Source organism: Balaenoptera ricei, chromosome 11 (assembly GCF_028023285.1).
Source record: "Balaenoptera ricei isolate mBalRic1 chromosome 11, mBalRic1.hap2, whole genome shotgun sequence".
NCBI lineage: Eukaryota > Metazoa > Chordata > Mammalia > Artiodactyla > Balaenopteridae > Balaenoptera > Balaenoptera ricei.
The window spans coordinates 24,652,130-24,667,297 of NC_082649.1; the positions used below are offsets into that span (position 1 = coordinate 24,652,130).

Here is a 15,168-nt window from a genome sequence, read left to right on the forward strand (position 1 = left end):
GACTGGCAGCTACTCAGACGAATAAAGCCCTCCCTAGCCGGGGCGACAGGACGTATGGAATATTTACCAATCCCATGGCACTGCAAACTGACTGTGACTGTATTAGCCAATAGTCATTGTGCAAGGGCGGGACCGCGTAAACCTCTTTCCTCCCCCGCCCTTTGGACCAGTCCTTTATTACGATTCTGTATGATTGGCAGGCACTGAGACCAATAGTGATTAGAAGACCTTGAAGCCTGCCGAAAGATCGTGGGCAGGAGGCGGTTTCTCGTTTGTTGCGGCGTCTGTATGTGTGTTTCGGGGGATTAAGGGGCACGCGGGGGGCGAAACAGTACCGGCCATGGCAGCAGCGGAGGAGGAGGACGGGGGCCCTGAAGGGCCAAACCGCGAGCGGGGCGGGGCGGGCGCGACCTTCGAATGTAATATATGTCTGGAGACTGCTCGGGAAGCTGTGGTCAGTGTGTGTGGCCACCTGTACTGGTGAGAATCTGAGAGGGGTGCGAAAAGGAGTGGGGCTCAGATTTATACTGGGGAGGCTGGGGGCGGGGGGGACCATACAGTCATACAAATAATCGGAGGGCACATTCTCATAGGTGAGGCCTGAGGGGGGTTCTTACGTGTTTTTGGGTATGTGTGGGCGAGAGGGTCACGTCTGTACAGAGGAGAACTGTGGAAAGGAAAATCATAGCAACTAGGAGCCAACCTAGTTGTGTTAAGAGGTGCGTTAAAAAAAAAAAAAAAAAAAAAAAAAGAGGTGCGTTAAGAGGAAGTGGGACGCAGGGGGTGGGCACTGCACATCTGTGCAGGCGAGACGCGAGCCACCTTACCCCAGGGAAGGGAGGGGTCTTAGCTGTACAGGTAGGATGGGATTAGACTCAAAGGTTAGGGGAGGCACGCATCAGTTGAGTAGGGGGAGATCTAGGGAAGGTGGGATCACATGCAGGTGAGATATGGCAAGGGGTGGTATGAGAAACTTGGGGACAAGGGCACTGTGGAGGGGCAGCCCCCAAAGGTTAAGGAGTTGTGGAAATAGGGACTTTGTTGGGCATAGGAGAGAGGAAAAGGAGTAGCGGGAGAAGGTGCTGGTAAAGGGGGTTTGGTCTGGGAGTGATGGGGGCAAGGATAGGGCTGGGGCTGAAAGAGGAGACCTGGAAATGGGTGGTTGAACAGGACTGGAAATTAAGTCGAAAGGCAGAGAAGGGAGGGGTGAGGATTTGTGTGTGTGTGTGTGTGTGTGTTTGCTGGGGGAGAGGAGAGGGGAGAGGGTTGAGCATGTTGAGGATGGATGTAGCTTTAGGTATTGGAGGATCAGAGAAGCAGCAAGGCCAAGTTGGCTAGTATGGTAGGGGTTGTGGAACATATGAAAAGAAACAGCAGGTAACACCTGGTAAGAGGGGTAAGATGGGACTCTGAGGTTGGGTCTGTGTCTCTCTTTTGTGTAACTGGTTTGACCTTTCTCGTTCCCCTTCCAGTTGGCCCTGTCTCCATCAGGTGCGTACGCAGAGGAGATGAAGAGGGAGATGGGGAGGTCTGAGGAGCTGGAAGACCCTTCTGTGTACTGGAAACCACTACATTTTTTTCCCCCAGTGGCTGGAGGCACGGCCAGAGCGGCAAGAGTGCCCAGTGTGTAAAGCTGGGATCAGCAGAGAAAAGGTTGTCCCCCTTTACGGGCGAGGGAGCCAGAAGCCCCGGGATCCCAGGTGAGAGAGGGGAGGTGGTGCTGAGGGAAGGTGGAAGGTTCTGCTTGGGGAGTGGTGTATGGAAGAGGAGGGACTACTTCCTGCTGATAGTCCCTCTCTTCCTCAGATTGAAAACCCCACCCCGCCCCCAGGGCCAGCGACCCGCTCCTGAGAGCAGAGGGGTGAGTCTTGTCTGATTGTATTCCTTCCTTGCCAAAGACTTGCCCCGTTCCCCACTGACTTTCTTCACCTCCCTAGGGATTCCAGCCATTTGGTGATACTGGGGGCTTTCACTTCTCATTTGGTGTTGGTGCTTTTCCCTTTGGCTTTTTCACCACCGTCTTCAATACCCACGAGCCATTCCGTCGGGGTACAGGTAAGAGCCTTCCCTCAGCTACTACCAGCGAGCCCTCTGAATCTCCTCAGACCCGCTTCTAGCCTACGAGTGGATACTTCTTCCACAGCTTTCCTCTCTTCCACAGGTGTGGATCTGGGACAGGGTCACCCGGCCTCCAGCTGGCAGGATTCCCTCTTCCTGTTTCTCGCCATCTTCTTCTTTTTCTGGCTGCTCAGTATTTGAGCTGTGTCTCCTTCCTGCCCACCTCCAGCCAGAGGAAAATCAGTATTGGGGGTCCCCGCTGACCCTTCCTTACTCCTGGACCCTCCCCTGTAAGCCCTCCATTTTTGTTGGCTAAGGCCAACCCTGGCCACTTTCCAGGAGGGTGTGGGGAGGAGGAGTGACACCTGTGCATAGAATGGGAGAACCTTTGCTCTGAACTGTTCGCTCAGTAGCATCGTAACTCCCAGCTCTGGGAGAGGAGGACGGACTGAAGACAAGGTCTGTCTCCCCTCTCTCCTGATCCTTTGCTTTCCCCCACATTTCTTGATTTGATGTTGAAAGGTGGGCAAGGCCCCCTCTGACTCTCCCCCATATTCCCCTTGTTGATTTAATTTAATTTTTCTCTCCCCGGTGTCTAATGTGGGTCCTGACTCTTAAGTGCTTCCTTTCCCTCACTACCTCCCTTATTACAAATTCAATAAACAAGGTGAGATGTATTCACGGGAACTCTGCCCACCTTTGTCCATCCCTCCTTCTTTCCAAGACAGGAGCATTTCTCTCCAACTTCAGTAGATGTTGGTGTGGTGTGGCGAAGCATGGGGGTGAGACCCTCTCCTTCAGGGCTCTCGAGGGTGCAGGGGGTGAGGGCATCACACATACACAAGAGCAAATGTGTCAGGTGTTTACTCATCACTGTTTGTGAGAGGCTCTGGTTGTGGAAGAAAGTTTGGGGAGGTGGGGTAGAGATTATACAGGGGAGAATTGGTCTGGGGCCAGAAAAGAGGGTGGGAAAAAAAAGGGAGCTGATGGATGGGGTCCGGCTGTGGGCTTCTCAAGGCTCTCCCGCACTGCTTTCTGCCGCCTCAGGCTCCTCGGGCTGATTCAGCTCTGTGCGCTCCTCCTCTTCCTCCTCCTGGTTTTCTGGGTCCTTCCTGGGGAGGAGGATTGGGGAGAATTCTGCACATGGTTCCCAGCACTCCGTCATTTCTCCCCCCGACACCCCTCCTTGCTGCCTGGAAGCCCTTAGTCTGAGGTGTCTGGCTTCCTCCACTCACCTCTCCTCTCCTCTGCGTTGCCGCCTTTGCCACATGATGACCCCAATGAGCAGGGCGGCTGTCCCCAGGCCTCCCAGGATCCCCAGGGCCAGGGCTAGAGTTCCCAGCTCCGGCCCTTCCACAGAGCCTGTAGGGAGACGGGGAGAATTGAGGGCACAGCCGTCACAGTTCCTTTCTTGTTGACCATCCCCTCAGTCATGCTGAGGTCTGTCTGCTTCTCTCTGACTTTATCCAACCCCTCACCTGCAGTCAGCCCCTCCTCGCCTGTTTCTGGAAAACAAAATCAGAAGGGAAGGCTTCAGTTTGGGAGAAGGCTAGTGGGAGCCCCGGCGGAGCCTCTCCCTTTCTTCAGTTTAGAGGGGAGAGGGGACAGGCGGGGCTGTTCTCTTGGGCTGTGTGGGGCAGAGAAGGCCTGGGCGTGGCTGCCCCGAGGGAAGCGTGGGGTGGCTCTCGGGGACAGTGTTCGCGCAGGGTAGGGAACTGGAGCCTGCACTGTCCCTCAGCCGCCCCCAGGGTCCCTGGGATTTGGAGAGAGGTCTCCTCACCGATGATGCTGACGCTGACAGCATGGCTCTCCTGGGGCCCATGGCTGGGGTGGGTGGCCACACAACTGTAGGTTCCCTGGTCCTCAGGCCCTACCTCAGGGAGGAGCAGCACGGAGCTGGGGGGAAGGGGCAGGGGCATGCCCTGGTGGGGAAAAGGGGACAGGAGACTATTAAAACCCCTGCCAACACATCCCATACTGCTGGCTTTGCCTCCACATCATCAGGTACCCTTGTACCTCCTTGCCTGCCTCGCTCTCCATGAACCCCCTGCCCTCCTAGTTGCCAATGACATATCTCGCTACCTGCCAGCCCCCTCTCCAGGTCACTCACATCCTTGATCCAGTGGATTTGAGGAGGGGGCTGGGCAGGGGCTTCACAGGTCAAGGTCACGGTACCACCAGGAGCTACTGCTCCACCTTCTGGCTCCACCATCAACAGGACTTCCTCCAGTGGCGCAGGCTCTGGGGGTGGGGAGGGGCATGAGGTTGAGGGTTACACCTGTCTATGGTCCCCGTGGCCATGGGCTTAACCCTCTCCTTCCTGAGGGTCATACCTTCCGACAGGTGCTCACCCAAGTTGGGGCCCTCCCCAGTTCTGCGCTCACCCCAGACCCTGAGCTGGATGGGGGCCGTGTGCAGGGCTTGGCGCCGGGGAAGGCCAGGGCTGAAGCTACAGGAGAAGGTGGGGTGGGGAGCTCCTCCCCGGGCTGGGGTCACCATCAGCTCCGAACGGAGTGTGAAAAGCCCTGTCTCAGGGTGTCTCTTGGTCTCTTCCTTCACAGACACTCCTATGGTGGGGGGAGGACAAGGCAAGACATTCCAGGGTGGGTATGGGAGAGTGATCAGAAAGAAGGCAGCCAGGAGGGGAGACGCTGGGACTCACCTTTGCCATCAGGTATTAGGGTTTTCCCATCCAAGTGCCAGCTAAGAGTCCCTGCAGGGTAGCCCCCCTTGGACACACATATCCCCACCTGGGGAAAAAGTGACCTCATCATCTTTGAAAATAAGAGAATCCATACACATACACACAGCTACACTCCCCTCGCATTCTCAGGATCCCTTTCCACATCTCGCCTCTTCTTCTCCTACCTTATCGGGGACACCAGCCATGAGTTCAGAGGCAGGATCAACAATTTCTGGCTTCCCAGGAATCTCTGAAGGAGGAAAAATTCCAATCAGAGGCTGCAGCTTTGAAGATACACCCCAGCTGTGGGAATGGGGGCAGCTGAAGTCAAGTTCTCACATGCCAGGGCCCAGGAGTCAAGGGCTGGGGTAGAAGGCTTTTCCTTAGATGAGAGGTGGGCTGTGAACAAGGCCCTGGAACCCTTACGATAGACTCGGACTCGGTAGTTGGACTTGGTCTCCTTTCCCTTCCGGCTCATTGCCCGGCACCGGAAAGTCCCCTCATCCTGGATCCCAACAGACGGCAGGAGGAGGGAGCCGTTGGGGAGGACACGAGCCACGCTATCCCAGGGGCCTCCCTGGGGAGATAGGACCTTCCAAGCTTCTGTCCGGCCTGTGTTCTGGGGACAGAGGAGAGGGGCCTCAACAGTGCAAGCCCTTTGGGAAAGGGCTGATGAGGTAGGGAGGTAGGGAGGTGGGGAGGAGGGGATTCGAATCATCACTGGTCTCTCCGGAAGTGGGGAGACAGGAGCCCCACTTACCAGTTTCCATTCCAGCTGCTGGGGTGGTTTCTTGGGGGCCCCCTTACAGTTCAGCACCAGTGGCTTCCCGATCCTGGCTGTGATGTTTTGATCCCCTACTACTGCCCCTGGGAGACAGCACCACAATGGAGGGGCAGGAAGGGAGATGGGAGCTAATAAAACTAGAACAGGGCGGATGAGGGAGATTGAAAAGCAGTACCCAGGTTCCTGGGAAGTTGTGGGGAGTTTCTCGGGGACAGGGGCAGAGTGCTTTCTGCGGGGAGGATTGGTGTTGGGGGTGGGGCAGGGCTCACCCCACAGACTGAGGACCAGCACCCAAGCTCCAGCTGCTGCCCCTGCTGCCATCCTGCTTCCTTCCCAGGCTCCTGGCTCTGTCTGCCCCTTGCTGCTGGGGCCACCACCCTAGGTGGGGCTTGTACCCTTTCCCCTGCCCCCATCTCCCCCATCTTGTCCCGTCACAGGGAATGCTAGGAATTCATGCCTCTCTCGGACAAGAGTCCTTCAGGTACTGGGAGAAACAGCTGTCACCCCACCCCTGGGCACTGCCAGCCTCTGGGTACAGCCACATCCATGGGGGTGGGGAGTGCATCTCCTAGGGTCTCTTATCCCCTCAGGACCCCCAACCTATTGCACCAGACCACCCAGGGCTACTGGACGACTAGGTGAGGTTGCTAGGCAACAGGGTTCAGGTCTGGCTGTTTCCCATGGAGAGGAGGCAGGGGTGAAACCTGGGGCCTGGGTGGTGAGGGCAAGGCCGGGGAACTCGGGGGGCGGGGGGGAGAAAACCCGTTTGGGGCTTTATGAGAGAAAAAAAGTTCTCATGCTTTTGAAAAGAATTCTCAACTAAACCCAGGGAAAAAAGAAATTTCTTTATTTAAAACTGCGTTTTTTGTTTTTTGTTTTTTTCTGTGAAACTACAAGTTTACAAGTGAGGAGAGAACTGCCCCTGGCCCATGCCTCCCACCCCCACCCATCACACTCCCAACCTGCCCCCCAGTCCTGCCTGGATCTTTGACGGGAGGGGTTCCCTACTGACAGTCTTGTGAAATCCTGAGGATATTTGAGGGGTTCAGATAGTAGGGTTCAGGGCCGAGGGTGGGACAGTGGTGATTTTACCTTCCCTCATACCTGGCTTTTTGCAACCTCCCTCCTCTCTCTCCCCACCCTCTCGATTTTGGACTGAGAAAAAAAAAAAAAGATACCTCGTTTCTGGGGAAACTGAGGGAGATACATACACAAACACCCCAACCCATATTTAACATATTTGGCAATAACCCCCTCCCCATTCTTCCCCGTCCAATCTGCAAATAGTGGTTTAAAAGAAAGATATTAGACGTGTCACTCACAGGGGAAGGTGACATTTGCTCAAATTACCGAGTCTAGCCCTGCCCAAGGGTGGTGGGGAACAGGCTGGCAGAGCAAGCCCTGACTGCTTCCACAGCAAATGCAGCAGAAAGCTGCCTGCACAAGCAAAGAACACCTCAGTGACTCTGGAAGCAAAGGAGGACACCTAAGTGATGTCAGGGGGGCAGGCTTGGTGCCCTGCTAAATGTACTTCCTGACGAAGAGGAGTGGAGCCAGGCAGGCTCTTCACCAGTTCTATTTGTTCCCCTTTCTCTTATCATGACCCCTTTGGCTATCACCCTTAATGTGGGAAAGCAAGAAATGAAAAAAAAAAAATCAACATATTTATAAAAACATCTACTTCCCCAAACTAAATTAAAAATTAAGAACCACCACCACCACCAAAAATCCCCGAAATAAAAATTAAAAAAAATACAGATGGATCCCAGGGTTAATTTTTCTTTCCTTTAAAAAAAAAGTTCAACCCCAAAGCCCAGTCAACAATTCCCTAAAGTAGCAGAAACTCCCTCCGAGGTAGATATCTGAGTCAGACACTCCCGTCCACCGAGCGATTCTATTGGTTTAAGATGAGCTGCGTATGAGGTAATAAAGCCGTCTGGAGGGGCAGGGGGTGGGGAGGCACAGGGGGCGTGGCCCACGTCCTCTGTCCAGAAGTCATGTCCCCATTTTTGGCATCTCTGGCTGGGCAGGGCTGGCATCTCCACAGATCCCAGAGCAGATAAGTGGGGTGAGGGAAGGAGAGTTGGGGAGCCCAGAGAGAGAGAGAGAGAGAGAGAGAGAGAGAAACAGAATAGTTGTACGTGCGTGTATGAGAGAGGAGGAGAGGAAAGATCTGAAAAATAGGATTCTGGGTGCGTGTGTTTTCTATGTGAGAGATAAAGGGGGAGAAAAAGAATGAAAAAAGGAAAAAAGGGGGAGACAGACCCCACTTTCCCCTTAAGGGGCCCCATCTTCCCTGCCATGTAGTCAGCACCCCCAGCACTGAGAGAGTCTGGCCAGGGAGGGGATTGACTCTGTTTGCCCTTCTCTATCTTGTGCTTCTCCTTTGTCTGGGTTTTGTCCTCTGGATGCCTGCGTCCTCTTCAAGAGGTGCCTTGTGAGCCCCTAACCCCTGTGGCCCTGAGGGGCGAGATCAGTTGGAAGTGTCAGAATGAACGCTCCCTGGTCCCTCTGTCGGGGATGTCACTGAGGACGGGGTCACAGCCTCCTGCCAGCCACCGTTTGCCTGGAAAAAGAGGCAGACAGTTGGGGTAGGGCTTTAGGAAACCCAGCACAGGGGACAGCGCTGCCAGGGAAAAGGCCCTCCCATCCTGGTGAGAGGTGGAGAGAGGGGCTTCAGGTACTCACCCTCATTTCCCGAGGGCTATACATCTGGCCTCCCCCGAGGTTATCCCCGTAGCCCCCTGGCCCCATCGCGTGTCGGAGTGATTCCACCTGCAGGCAACAAAGGAGGATAGGACACAGTGAGAAGCCTCAAAAGAAAAAAAGTCTCATATCCTAAAGTAGGGAAACTGAGTTTGGGAAAGCCCTACTCAAGGCGAGATGGACCACCTGACCTGGGAGGCAGAGTAGGAATCTCCGTTGAGCCCGGGCATCCCCAGAAACATGTCACCGGATCCTGAGAGATTGAAAGAGCCGCCAGAGCCTTGGGGGAGCAGAGGGGGAATTAGGGAAGAGTGTAACAGAGCCTGTGATGGCAGACGGGAGACTCACTACAGCTCTCAGTTTTCAAAAAGCCCCCTGAACTAGCTCTCTGGGGGTGGGCCACCATACGCAAATTCTCCACCAAACAACATTGCAACACTCAGAAGGAGCAGTTTGTTCCTGAGCCTCCCCTGGCCACTTGCTGGAAGAAAGGCAGAAGTAACTTCACTAGGGTGGCCTCTGTCCCCTGATATTCCCACCCCATCTCAGCTTGGTCCCTCTCACCCCAGAAGGCCCCCTCTCTGCTATGATCCTGCCTAGATAGGAAGCTGGAACAAAAGCAGGAAGCGTGCAGAACAGCCAGCCAGGGTGGCAGCGGGATCCACCTGCGGAGGAAGGGGGTGTCGGGGAGCTGGTGCGGCTGTGGCCTCCCTGGGTGACTGACACAGCGGTCTTGACAGCGTAGATGTTTGCCTCCTCTTGGAACTTTCCAATATTTTTCTTATAGCGAATCCGCTTGTTGCCAAACCAGTTGGAGACCTGTGGGGTGTGGGGCAGAAAGGAGGGTCAGGTGGGAACCTGCCCCTCTGTAAACACCTTAGTCAACAGGATGGGAGAGCGCCGTGCCCCCAAAACTCCTGCCCACGCCTCCCCAGTACCTGAGAGACAGTGATTCCACACTTCTTGGCGAGCTCCTCCTTGGCCTCCTCACTAGGATATGGGTTACTCAGGTGGGAGTAGAAATACTCATTCAGGACCTCAGTGGCCTGTTTGCTGAAGTTACGGCGTTTCCGTCTACAGAGGAGAGAGGGGGTGGTGAGGAGGATGTGGGTGTCCCGGCAGGGCCACCAAGCTGATTAACTCCAGAGAGCGCCGCTGTCACGGAGTATAGTGCTGTGCTGCGCAACCTGGTGGCCCAGAGGCTTGGAGAAGAACGTGAAGGAGCTGGGTGCTGGGGGCTGGCCTGGGGCCCTGGGCCCCACCTGGCATCCAGGAAGCGGGAACGCAGGATCATGACGGCCTCGCAGGTGCTCTGCTTGAGCTGCATCTGGATGGCGCTGAACTTCCGGTGGATGATGCTCACCATGCGCTCCATCTCCTTGGGGGCCACAGGCCGCGTGCGGCTCTGCTCCCTCAGCAGGTTCATGACGTGGGTTGTGAACTCGTTACACGCCTGCAGTGGGGGCCCGTGGCCTGGTGAGGAGGAGCCCCCTGGCCTTGGGATTCCCCCGAAGGGCCTCTCCCTCCACCCGCTCCAGCTTCCTCTCCTCACCTGCTCATACTTCTCCAGCTCCGAGTGGTAAATGTGGCGGATCTGGGCAAGTTTGCTGCGATAGTCCGAGTGTTCGATGGAGTTGTCGGGGGACACGCCGCCTCCGGAGGCTGCGGCGGCCGCAGCTGCTGCCGCTGAGCCGCCCCCTTTCTCAGGCCCAGCCACACCCTCTGCCAGAAGCATGTTGTCCAAGCGCATCAGCTGCGGGTCCACAGGCTCCTCCTCTTGGGAGCTTCGAATGCTGAGGCCTAGCGTGCAGGCGAGTGGACTTAGGGACCCCGGGACCCCACACCCAGCTCTCAGCCCTCCTGGTGCCTCCTGGAGACCCAAGTCTCCAGGCCTGGGTTCCCTCCCAGGCCCCCCTTAGCAATCTTCCTGACCCACACTTCCCTCAGGGCCCCAAGTTGTCAAACTCGTAGCCCCAGTTCTGTAGTGAACAGGGTTCTGTCTCCAGAGTTGAGGAATCAGAAGGGGGGGGGACCCACGTACCGGTTTTCTCCTTGATTTCACACAGGACGCTGAAGAGAGCAGGCTTCATTCGGTGGCAGTTTAGGGCGTGTTTCCTTGGGAGGAATGGGAGAGAAAAATTGAGAGGCTACAGAAATGGGGGAGTGGGAAAGACAACCACAAAACGACACACCCATGAGGGTGAGAGAGGGCAGCCTGGGAATAAGGGAGGTGGTGGGTAAATGTGTGGCAGGGGAAAGCAGGATTGGAGGCCGAATGGAGTTGGGGGGTTCTTGGGAAGAGCTCAGCTCCCAGAGTGTGGAGACGTGGGGAAGCTGCTTGGCTCTGGCTGGACGGAGGAGGGAAGGTGCAGTAGGCTAAAGGCACCGTGGCCGGGTGGAGGCTGTGGGAGATGGTCTAGAAGGGTACAGAGGGGATTTGGGGAATGGCTGCAGAAATGAGAGTGACTAGGTAAATTTCAGCGGAAGACAGAAGGAGGCTGGGGAGAAGAGTCAGAGTTTGAGGTGCCAGAGGGGGTTAGGGGTGCTGAGCTTAAGTGGGGAGTTCAGTATAGAGGTGTGTGAAGGGTCCTGGGACTGAGCAGGCTGGAAGGCTCTGATGCTCCTAGTGTCAGCTGAGCAGGGGCAAAGGGTGAGTGAGGACCCTTGGAGGCTGGGCCATACATGGAGAGAAAGGGTCGCAGCCCGGGGAAGGGGTGTGGAGGCCCCTAGGATGAGGGTGGGCTGGAGAGTTAGGGGAGAAGACAGCATAGCTGTTTCTTAGTCTGGGAGCCAGAAGAGGGCTCTGGAGATGGAAAGATGTTCCAGGGGCGTGTGTGTGTGTGTGTGTGTGTGTGTGTGTGTGTGTGTGTGTGTGTGGGCGGGGGTCAGTGAGAGACGGGGGGAGTGAGACCACCTGGGGGGGAGTGAGACCACCTAGCGTTCCCCTTTTTGAAGGTTTCAGGGACTGGGGGTGAAGGAAGGTTTGAGAGGGATCACTTATCTTGGGGCTCCCGGGAGTAAGGAGAGGAGAGAAGAGCTGTAGTATCCTGGGGAGGGTCCTGGAGTTGGGGGGCTCCCAGAAGATTCAGAGCTTGTGAATGGGGCTTCTGCTGGGTCTGTGTGGGGACCGGGTTGGGGGCACTCACTTGGCCTGGGCCTCGTCCAGGCTCTGGTCGGTGATGGTCATTATCTGCTGCAGAATGTCCCCGATGTCTTGCTTCCCTCGGCCTCCCGGGACCCCCCCGCTACCCCCACCGGGGTCTCCACCACCGGGAGGTTCGCCAGGGCCCCCAGGCTCCCCACCCACCAATCCAAGGCCCCCCCGGCCCCCGCCTGGAGGGGGCGGCCCCAGCAGCCGCTCGTCCATAGTTGGGGGGGGGGCCCTGAGGCCCCCTCCCTGCTCCGCCCCTCCCCCCCGCGCCTGGTTACTTCCCCCCCAAACTCGCTGGGGCCGCTGCTCCCTCCGCCCCAACCCCCGCCCGTCTCCCCCGCTCCCGGCTCTCCCGGGGGTTCACCCCGGCCCTGAAGGGACACCTGGGGTACCGTCTGGGCCCCCCACAGGAGACCCCGGCCCCCGGCGGCGGAGAAAATGGAGCCGGAGAGAGAGAGAGAGAGAGAGAGAGAGAGAGAGAGAGAGGGGGAGAGAGAGGGAGAGAGAGAGAGGGAGAGAGAGCGAGAGGAGGCCCAAGCGGGGGTGTGTGTGAGAGAGAGGGAGGAGGGAGGAGAGGGGGGGGGGAGCGAGGGAGGGAGGCTGGGGGAGGGGAGCCGGGGAGGAAGAGGAGGGGAGAAGAGAGGAGGAACAGGGAGGAGCTGGGGGCGGAGAGAGACACACAGAAACGGAGGAACGGAGACGAGTGGAGGAGGGGAGAGGGGACGAGGGGAGGAGACTAGCCCGTGGGGAAAATAAGGGAAGGTCCCAGGGTCTGGACTTCTGTGGCCTTGAAGCGGGGGGCGTGTTGGAGGCTGGGGGGGCCTTGCACCTGGGTTCTGAATCCGAGATCTAGCTGATGAGGACTCTGGCCGCTGGAATGCCTGGGTTCACAGACAGCTTAGTTCATATTTCTTATCCTAATGACTCCCCTCCCTGTTCTACTTAATTAAAACCAGGAGAGGGGGGCTGGGGGAGATAATTAGGGAGGTCTCCAGCCGCTGCTTAATGAGCCAGTAATTAACCAGCCAGGGAGGGAAGCTGGCCTCTGGCCAGACTGGGGAGAGTGGTGGCCTCCGGCCTCACCCTCCTACCCTCCACCCCGCCACCCGAGACACCAGTCTTCAGTCCAGAGGGGAATTACATTTATTCATATAACCAAACATCAGACAGCTCAGAACAGCAGTGGGAAGGGAGGGTGGGCAGGGCTAAATGTCCATTCACAGCCTGTAGGCCCCTCAGTCCAGGGGCTGGGTGTGCCGGTGATGGAGGTGGGAGAACAGTCTTTATGTCTTTGCTGTGCCCTCTCTTCCTTTCTTCTTACTGAGAAGGAGGGTGGAACTGCCTCTCAGGTGAAAACCTTGGGAGATTTGCCTTTCCTCTGGGAAATGAGCCCCTCAGATCCTGCCTGGTGGCTTGACTACTGGGGGTGTCCCCACAGTTCAGGACCAAGACTCCCAGCCACTCCCTGAGATCAGAGGAGAGGGTGAGGTGTCCCACTGTGGCTGGGATCCTCTCATGGCCTCAAGCTCCTACATACTTGGTCATGGAGGGAGTTGAATGTCCATCCTACCTTGACTATTCCCAGGGTTTGAGGACTTTCACCCGCTCCAGTTCCCAGGAAAGGTGGATGAATATTGAGATTTCTGCTGGGTCTTCCAGTCTCTGGTGCCCCTGCCTGGCAGGGTTGAGGGCATGCAGTGGGCTGCCCAGCTTTTGAGCCCCAGGAGTGCAGAGGGGCTGGTGGGGCTCAAGTCTCAGCAGGTGTGTGTGGGGGGCTGGGACCTTTGCTCCTCCATTCGACCCCCACCCTGAACTCTCAGCAGCAACTCCAGGAGCTCCTGTCCCCCTGGGGGTAAGGGAGGCTCTGACCGCTGGGCTTCCATCCGCTGGCTCTGGAGGAGTGGAGGGAGGGGAAGTTGTTGGTGAGGTTCTAAGAGGAGCAGGGCTTGAAAGAAGCCAGGGCTGGTGTGAGGGGCATATAGGACAACTGTGATGGGGGTAGGGGGAGTAGGACCTGGCGGGGCAGTGGGGCAGATGCCTGGGGAGAAGGAGGGGTAGGACCCCCAAAGAGAACAGGGGCCAAGAGACCAAGAAGCCTGGGTCTTGCCTCCTGGCGGGGAGGGGATGGGTGTCTCACCTGGTGACTGAGGATGGTGCTGTAGAGCTGTTCTCTGTCCTCAAGAGGCCGGGGCGGGGCTCGGCCTAGGCTTGGACGGTTCTGGGGGGGATGGAAGGTGGCCCTCTGCTCTTCTAGGCGGCGGGACTGGGCCTCAGCCACCAGGTCCAGAAGGAGCTCAGTCTGCAGGGAGAGCAGGGAGGCCGAGCGGGGCCCCAGGGCTGGGGAGAGGAGGGGGAGGGCTCAGAGACCCAGAGAATTTGGCAGACAGCAGTGGTGGGTGTGTGTGTATGGGGGCGTCAGAGCTAAGGGGGTGTGATGGGGAGTCCGGAGGAGGTGGGGAGAGAGCCCATGATGGATTGAGCCTTGGTCATGGGATCAGGAAGGATGTGGGCACCAGGGTCAGGGAGCTCCTTGGGTGGGTGGGGGTACCTGTGTGGCGGGACCCTGGAGGAGGAGGGGACGGAGGAGCAGATCGCCAAGGCCGATTGCTGGTGTTCACAGGGGGCCAGCCATGCTCATCCTGATGGGGGCCCTGATGCTGAGAGACATCCGTTCCAGTCAGGTGGGGGTGGGGTGGGCAGAGGGCTAGGCCAGCAGCCCATTTCCTCTCTCTGCGTCTCTGTTCCTGCCTCTGTGCCCAAGCCTGTCCAAGTCCCTTGAGTCCACCATTACTCAGTCTCTGACTCAGGTCCTCTCACCTCCCTCTCTCCCAATGCCAGCCTCCCCAACCCGGTGCCGAGCTCACCTGCTCACCATCCTCTTCTTCCTGGGGTCTCTCAGCCTCCATCCCCTGGAGGGGAGAAACCGATGGGGGAGGGGTAGCTGGGATTTGGGAGGAGGGCCGGAACCCTGAGTTCCTGAGGGGAGTAGGGGCTGAAAGGGGTGGGGGTGAGCCGGGGGCTGGATGCCTGGGTACTGAGCAGGAAGCTGGGTTCCTGGTCAGCACCCCCCCCCCGGGCCCCGCCCATCCCTGTCAACTTCCTCCAGTTCTCTTTTCCCACCCAACGGCTTGCTTGACCTCTCTCGCCCCAGGGGAGCACAGAGACTGGAAGAACTCCTCCAGCTGCAGTAGGGTTGGGGGTTCAGAGGGGGAAGGACTTTTGGCTTTCTCATCTCCAGAGCCTCAGGAGCCCCCTAACCCCCTGCTCTGTTCCCTCCACCCACCTCCTCTCCTTCAGTTCTGTCAACACAGGAACTAGCTACAGAGGAAGTGGTTTCACTCCTCAGAATCCCCCCCACACCCCCACTCCTTACCCCAGGTACCTTCCCTAAGAAGGACCTGCCCCCTGCTTCCCAGCTTCCCTCAGACTTATTGGGTTGGGGCGGGGCATGTTTCCAGCGGGAAGCAGAGGCCTCAGATCCAAGGATGTCAGGCCCTCAAACATACATATACCCCTAGCACTGTGTCTAACAAATATGTGTTGAATAGTTATCATTGCCCTATACGTGCTTAGAGTCTATTTAGGGCACAAAATATGCACCAAATGTAAGAGATGCAGGGGAAGCTTTCCTCTCGTCATGAAGTGGAAAAGGGAGAGGACCACAGCCTGGCTTGGTCTTTGATCAATGCTGGTCAGGCTAGCTGGCACCAAGGTGGGAACAGGACAGAGACATTTGGGACCTCTAAATGGCAGCCTGTCATGTTAGCTGAGTGACTTTGAGCATGA

The 15,168-nt window shown here is 57.3% G+C and overlaps 4 protein-coding genes across 12 annotated transcripts; 1 reads left to right on the forward strand and 3 right to left on the reverse strand.

Moving 5' to 3' along the window:
- Nucleotides 1–315: 315 nt before the first annotated feature.
- RNF5 (ring finger protein 5) lies at nucleotides 316–2,735 on the forward strand. Of its 2 annotated transcripts, XM_059938472.1 has the most exons (6): nucleotides 316–480; nucleotides 1,473–1,491; nucleotides 1,588–1,700; nucleotides 1,807–1,861; nucleotides 1,938–2,055; nucleotides 2,162–2,735. In XM_059938472.1, exons 1-6 carry the CDS (start codon nucleotides 341–343, stop codon nucleotides 2,257–2,259), a joined length of 543 nt encoding a protein of 180 aa, XP_059794455.1. In that variant the 5' UTR covers nucleotides 316–340; the 3' UTR covers nucleotides 2,260–2,735. The 2 variants fall into 2 exon arrangements, with proteins under 2 accessions (XP_059794455.1, XP_059794456.1); XM_059938473.1 differs by lacking the exon at nucleotides 1,473–1,491 and having other exon boundaries at nucleotides 397–480.
- Nucleotides 2,736–2,906: 171 nt separating this feature from the next.
- AGER (advanced glycosylation end-product specific receptor) lies at nucleotides 2,907–5,943 on the reverse strand. Of its 8 annotated transcripts, none has more exons than XM_059938451.1 (11): nucleotides 5,795–5,943; nucleotides 5,502–5,608; nucleotides 5,168–5,360; nucleotides 4,927–4,991; nucleotides 4,721–4,808; nucleotides 4,392–4,625; nucleotides 4,169–4,299; nucleotides 3,839–3,980; nucleotides 3,537–3,563; nucleotides 3,294–3,420; nucleotides 2,907–3,170 (listed from the first exon to the last, which is right to left on the reverse strand). In XM_059938451.1, exons 1-11 carry the CDS (start codon nucleotides 5,844–5,846, stop codon nucleotides 3,071–3,073), a joined length of 1,266 nt encoding a protein of 421 aa, XP_059794434.1. In that variant the 5' UTR covers nucleotides 5,847–5,943; the 3' UTR covers nucleotides 2,907–3,070. The 8 variants fall into 8 exon arrangements, with proteins under 8 accessions (XP_059794434.1, XP_059794432.1, XP_059794436.1 ...); XM_059938449.1 differs by having other exon boundaries at nucleotides 4,443–4,625; nucleotides 5,795–5,861; XM_059938453.1 differs by lacking the exon at nucleotides 3,537–3,563 and having other exon boundaries at nucleotides 4,443–4,625.
- A 1,244-nt stretch (nucleotides 5,944–7,187) lies between these two features.
- On the reverse strand, nucleotides 7,188–11,627 carry PBX2 (PBX homeobox 2). The gene is made up of 9 exons (XM_059938454.1): nucleotides 11,378–11,627; nucleotides 10,273–10,346; nucleotides 9,784–10,031; nucleotides 9,494–9,684; nucleotides 9,170–9,305; nucleotides 8,897–9,050; nucleotides 8,423–8,511; nucleotides 8,214–8,300; nucleotides 7,188–8,091 (listed from the first exon to the last, which is right to left on the reverse strand). The coding sequence occupies exons 1-9, from the start codon at nucleotides 11,596–11,598 to the stop codon at nucleotides 7,999–8,001; spliced, it is 1,293 nt and encodes a 430-aa protein (XP_059794437.1). The 5' UTR covers nucleotides 11,599–11,627; the 3' UTR covers nucleotides 7,188–7,998.
- Nucleotides 11,628–12,507: 880 nt separating this feature from the next.
- On the reverse strand, nucleotides 12,508–14,374 carry GPSM3 (G protein signaling modulator 3). Its single transcript, XM_059937421.1, has 4 exons — nucleotides 14,247–14,374; nucleotides 13,931–14,039; nucleotides 13,520–13,719; nucleotides 12,508–13,274 (listed from the first exon to the last, which is right to left on the reverse strand). Exons 1-4 carry the CDS (start codon nucleotides 14,286–14,288, stop codon nucleotides 13,137–13,139), a joined length of 489 nt encoding a protein of 162 aa, XP_059793404.1. The 5' UTR covers nucleotides 14,289–14,374; the 3' UTR covers nucleotides 12,508–13,136.
- Between the last annotated feature and the right edge of the window lie 794 nt (nucleotides 14,375–15,168).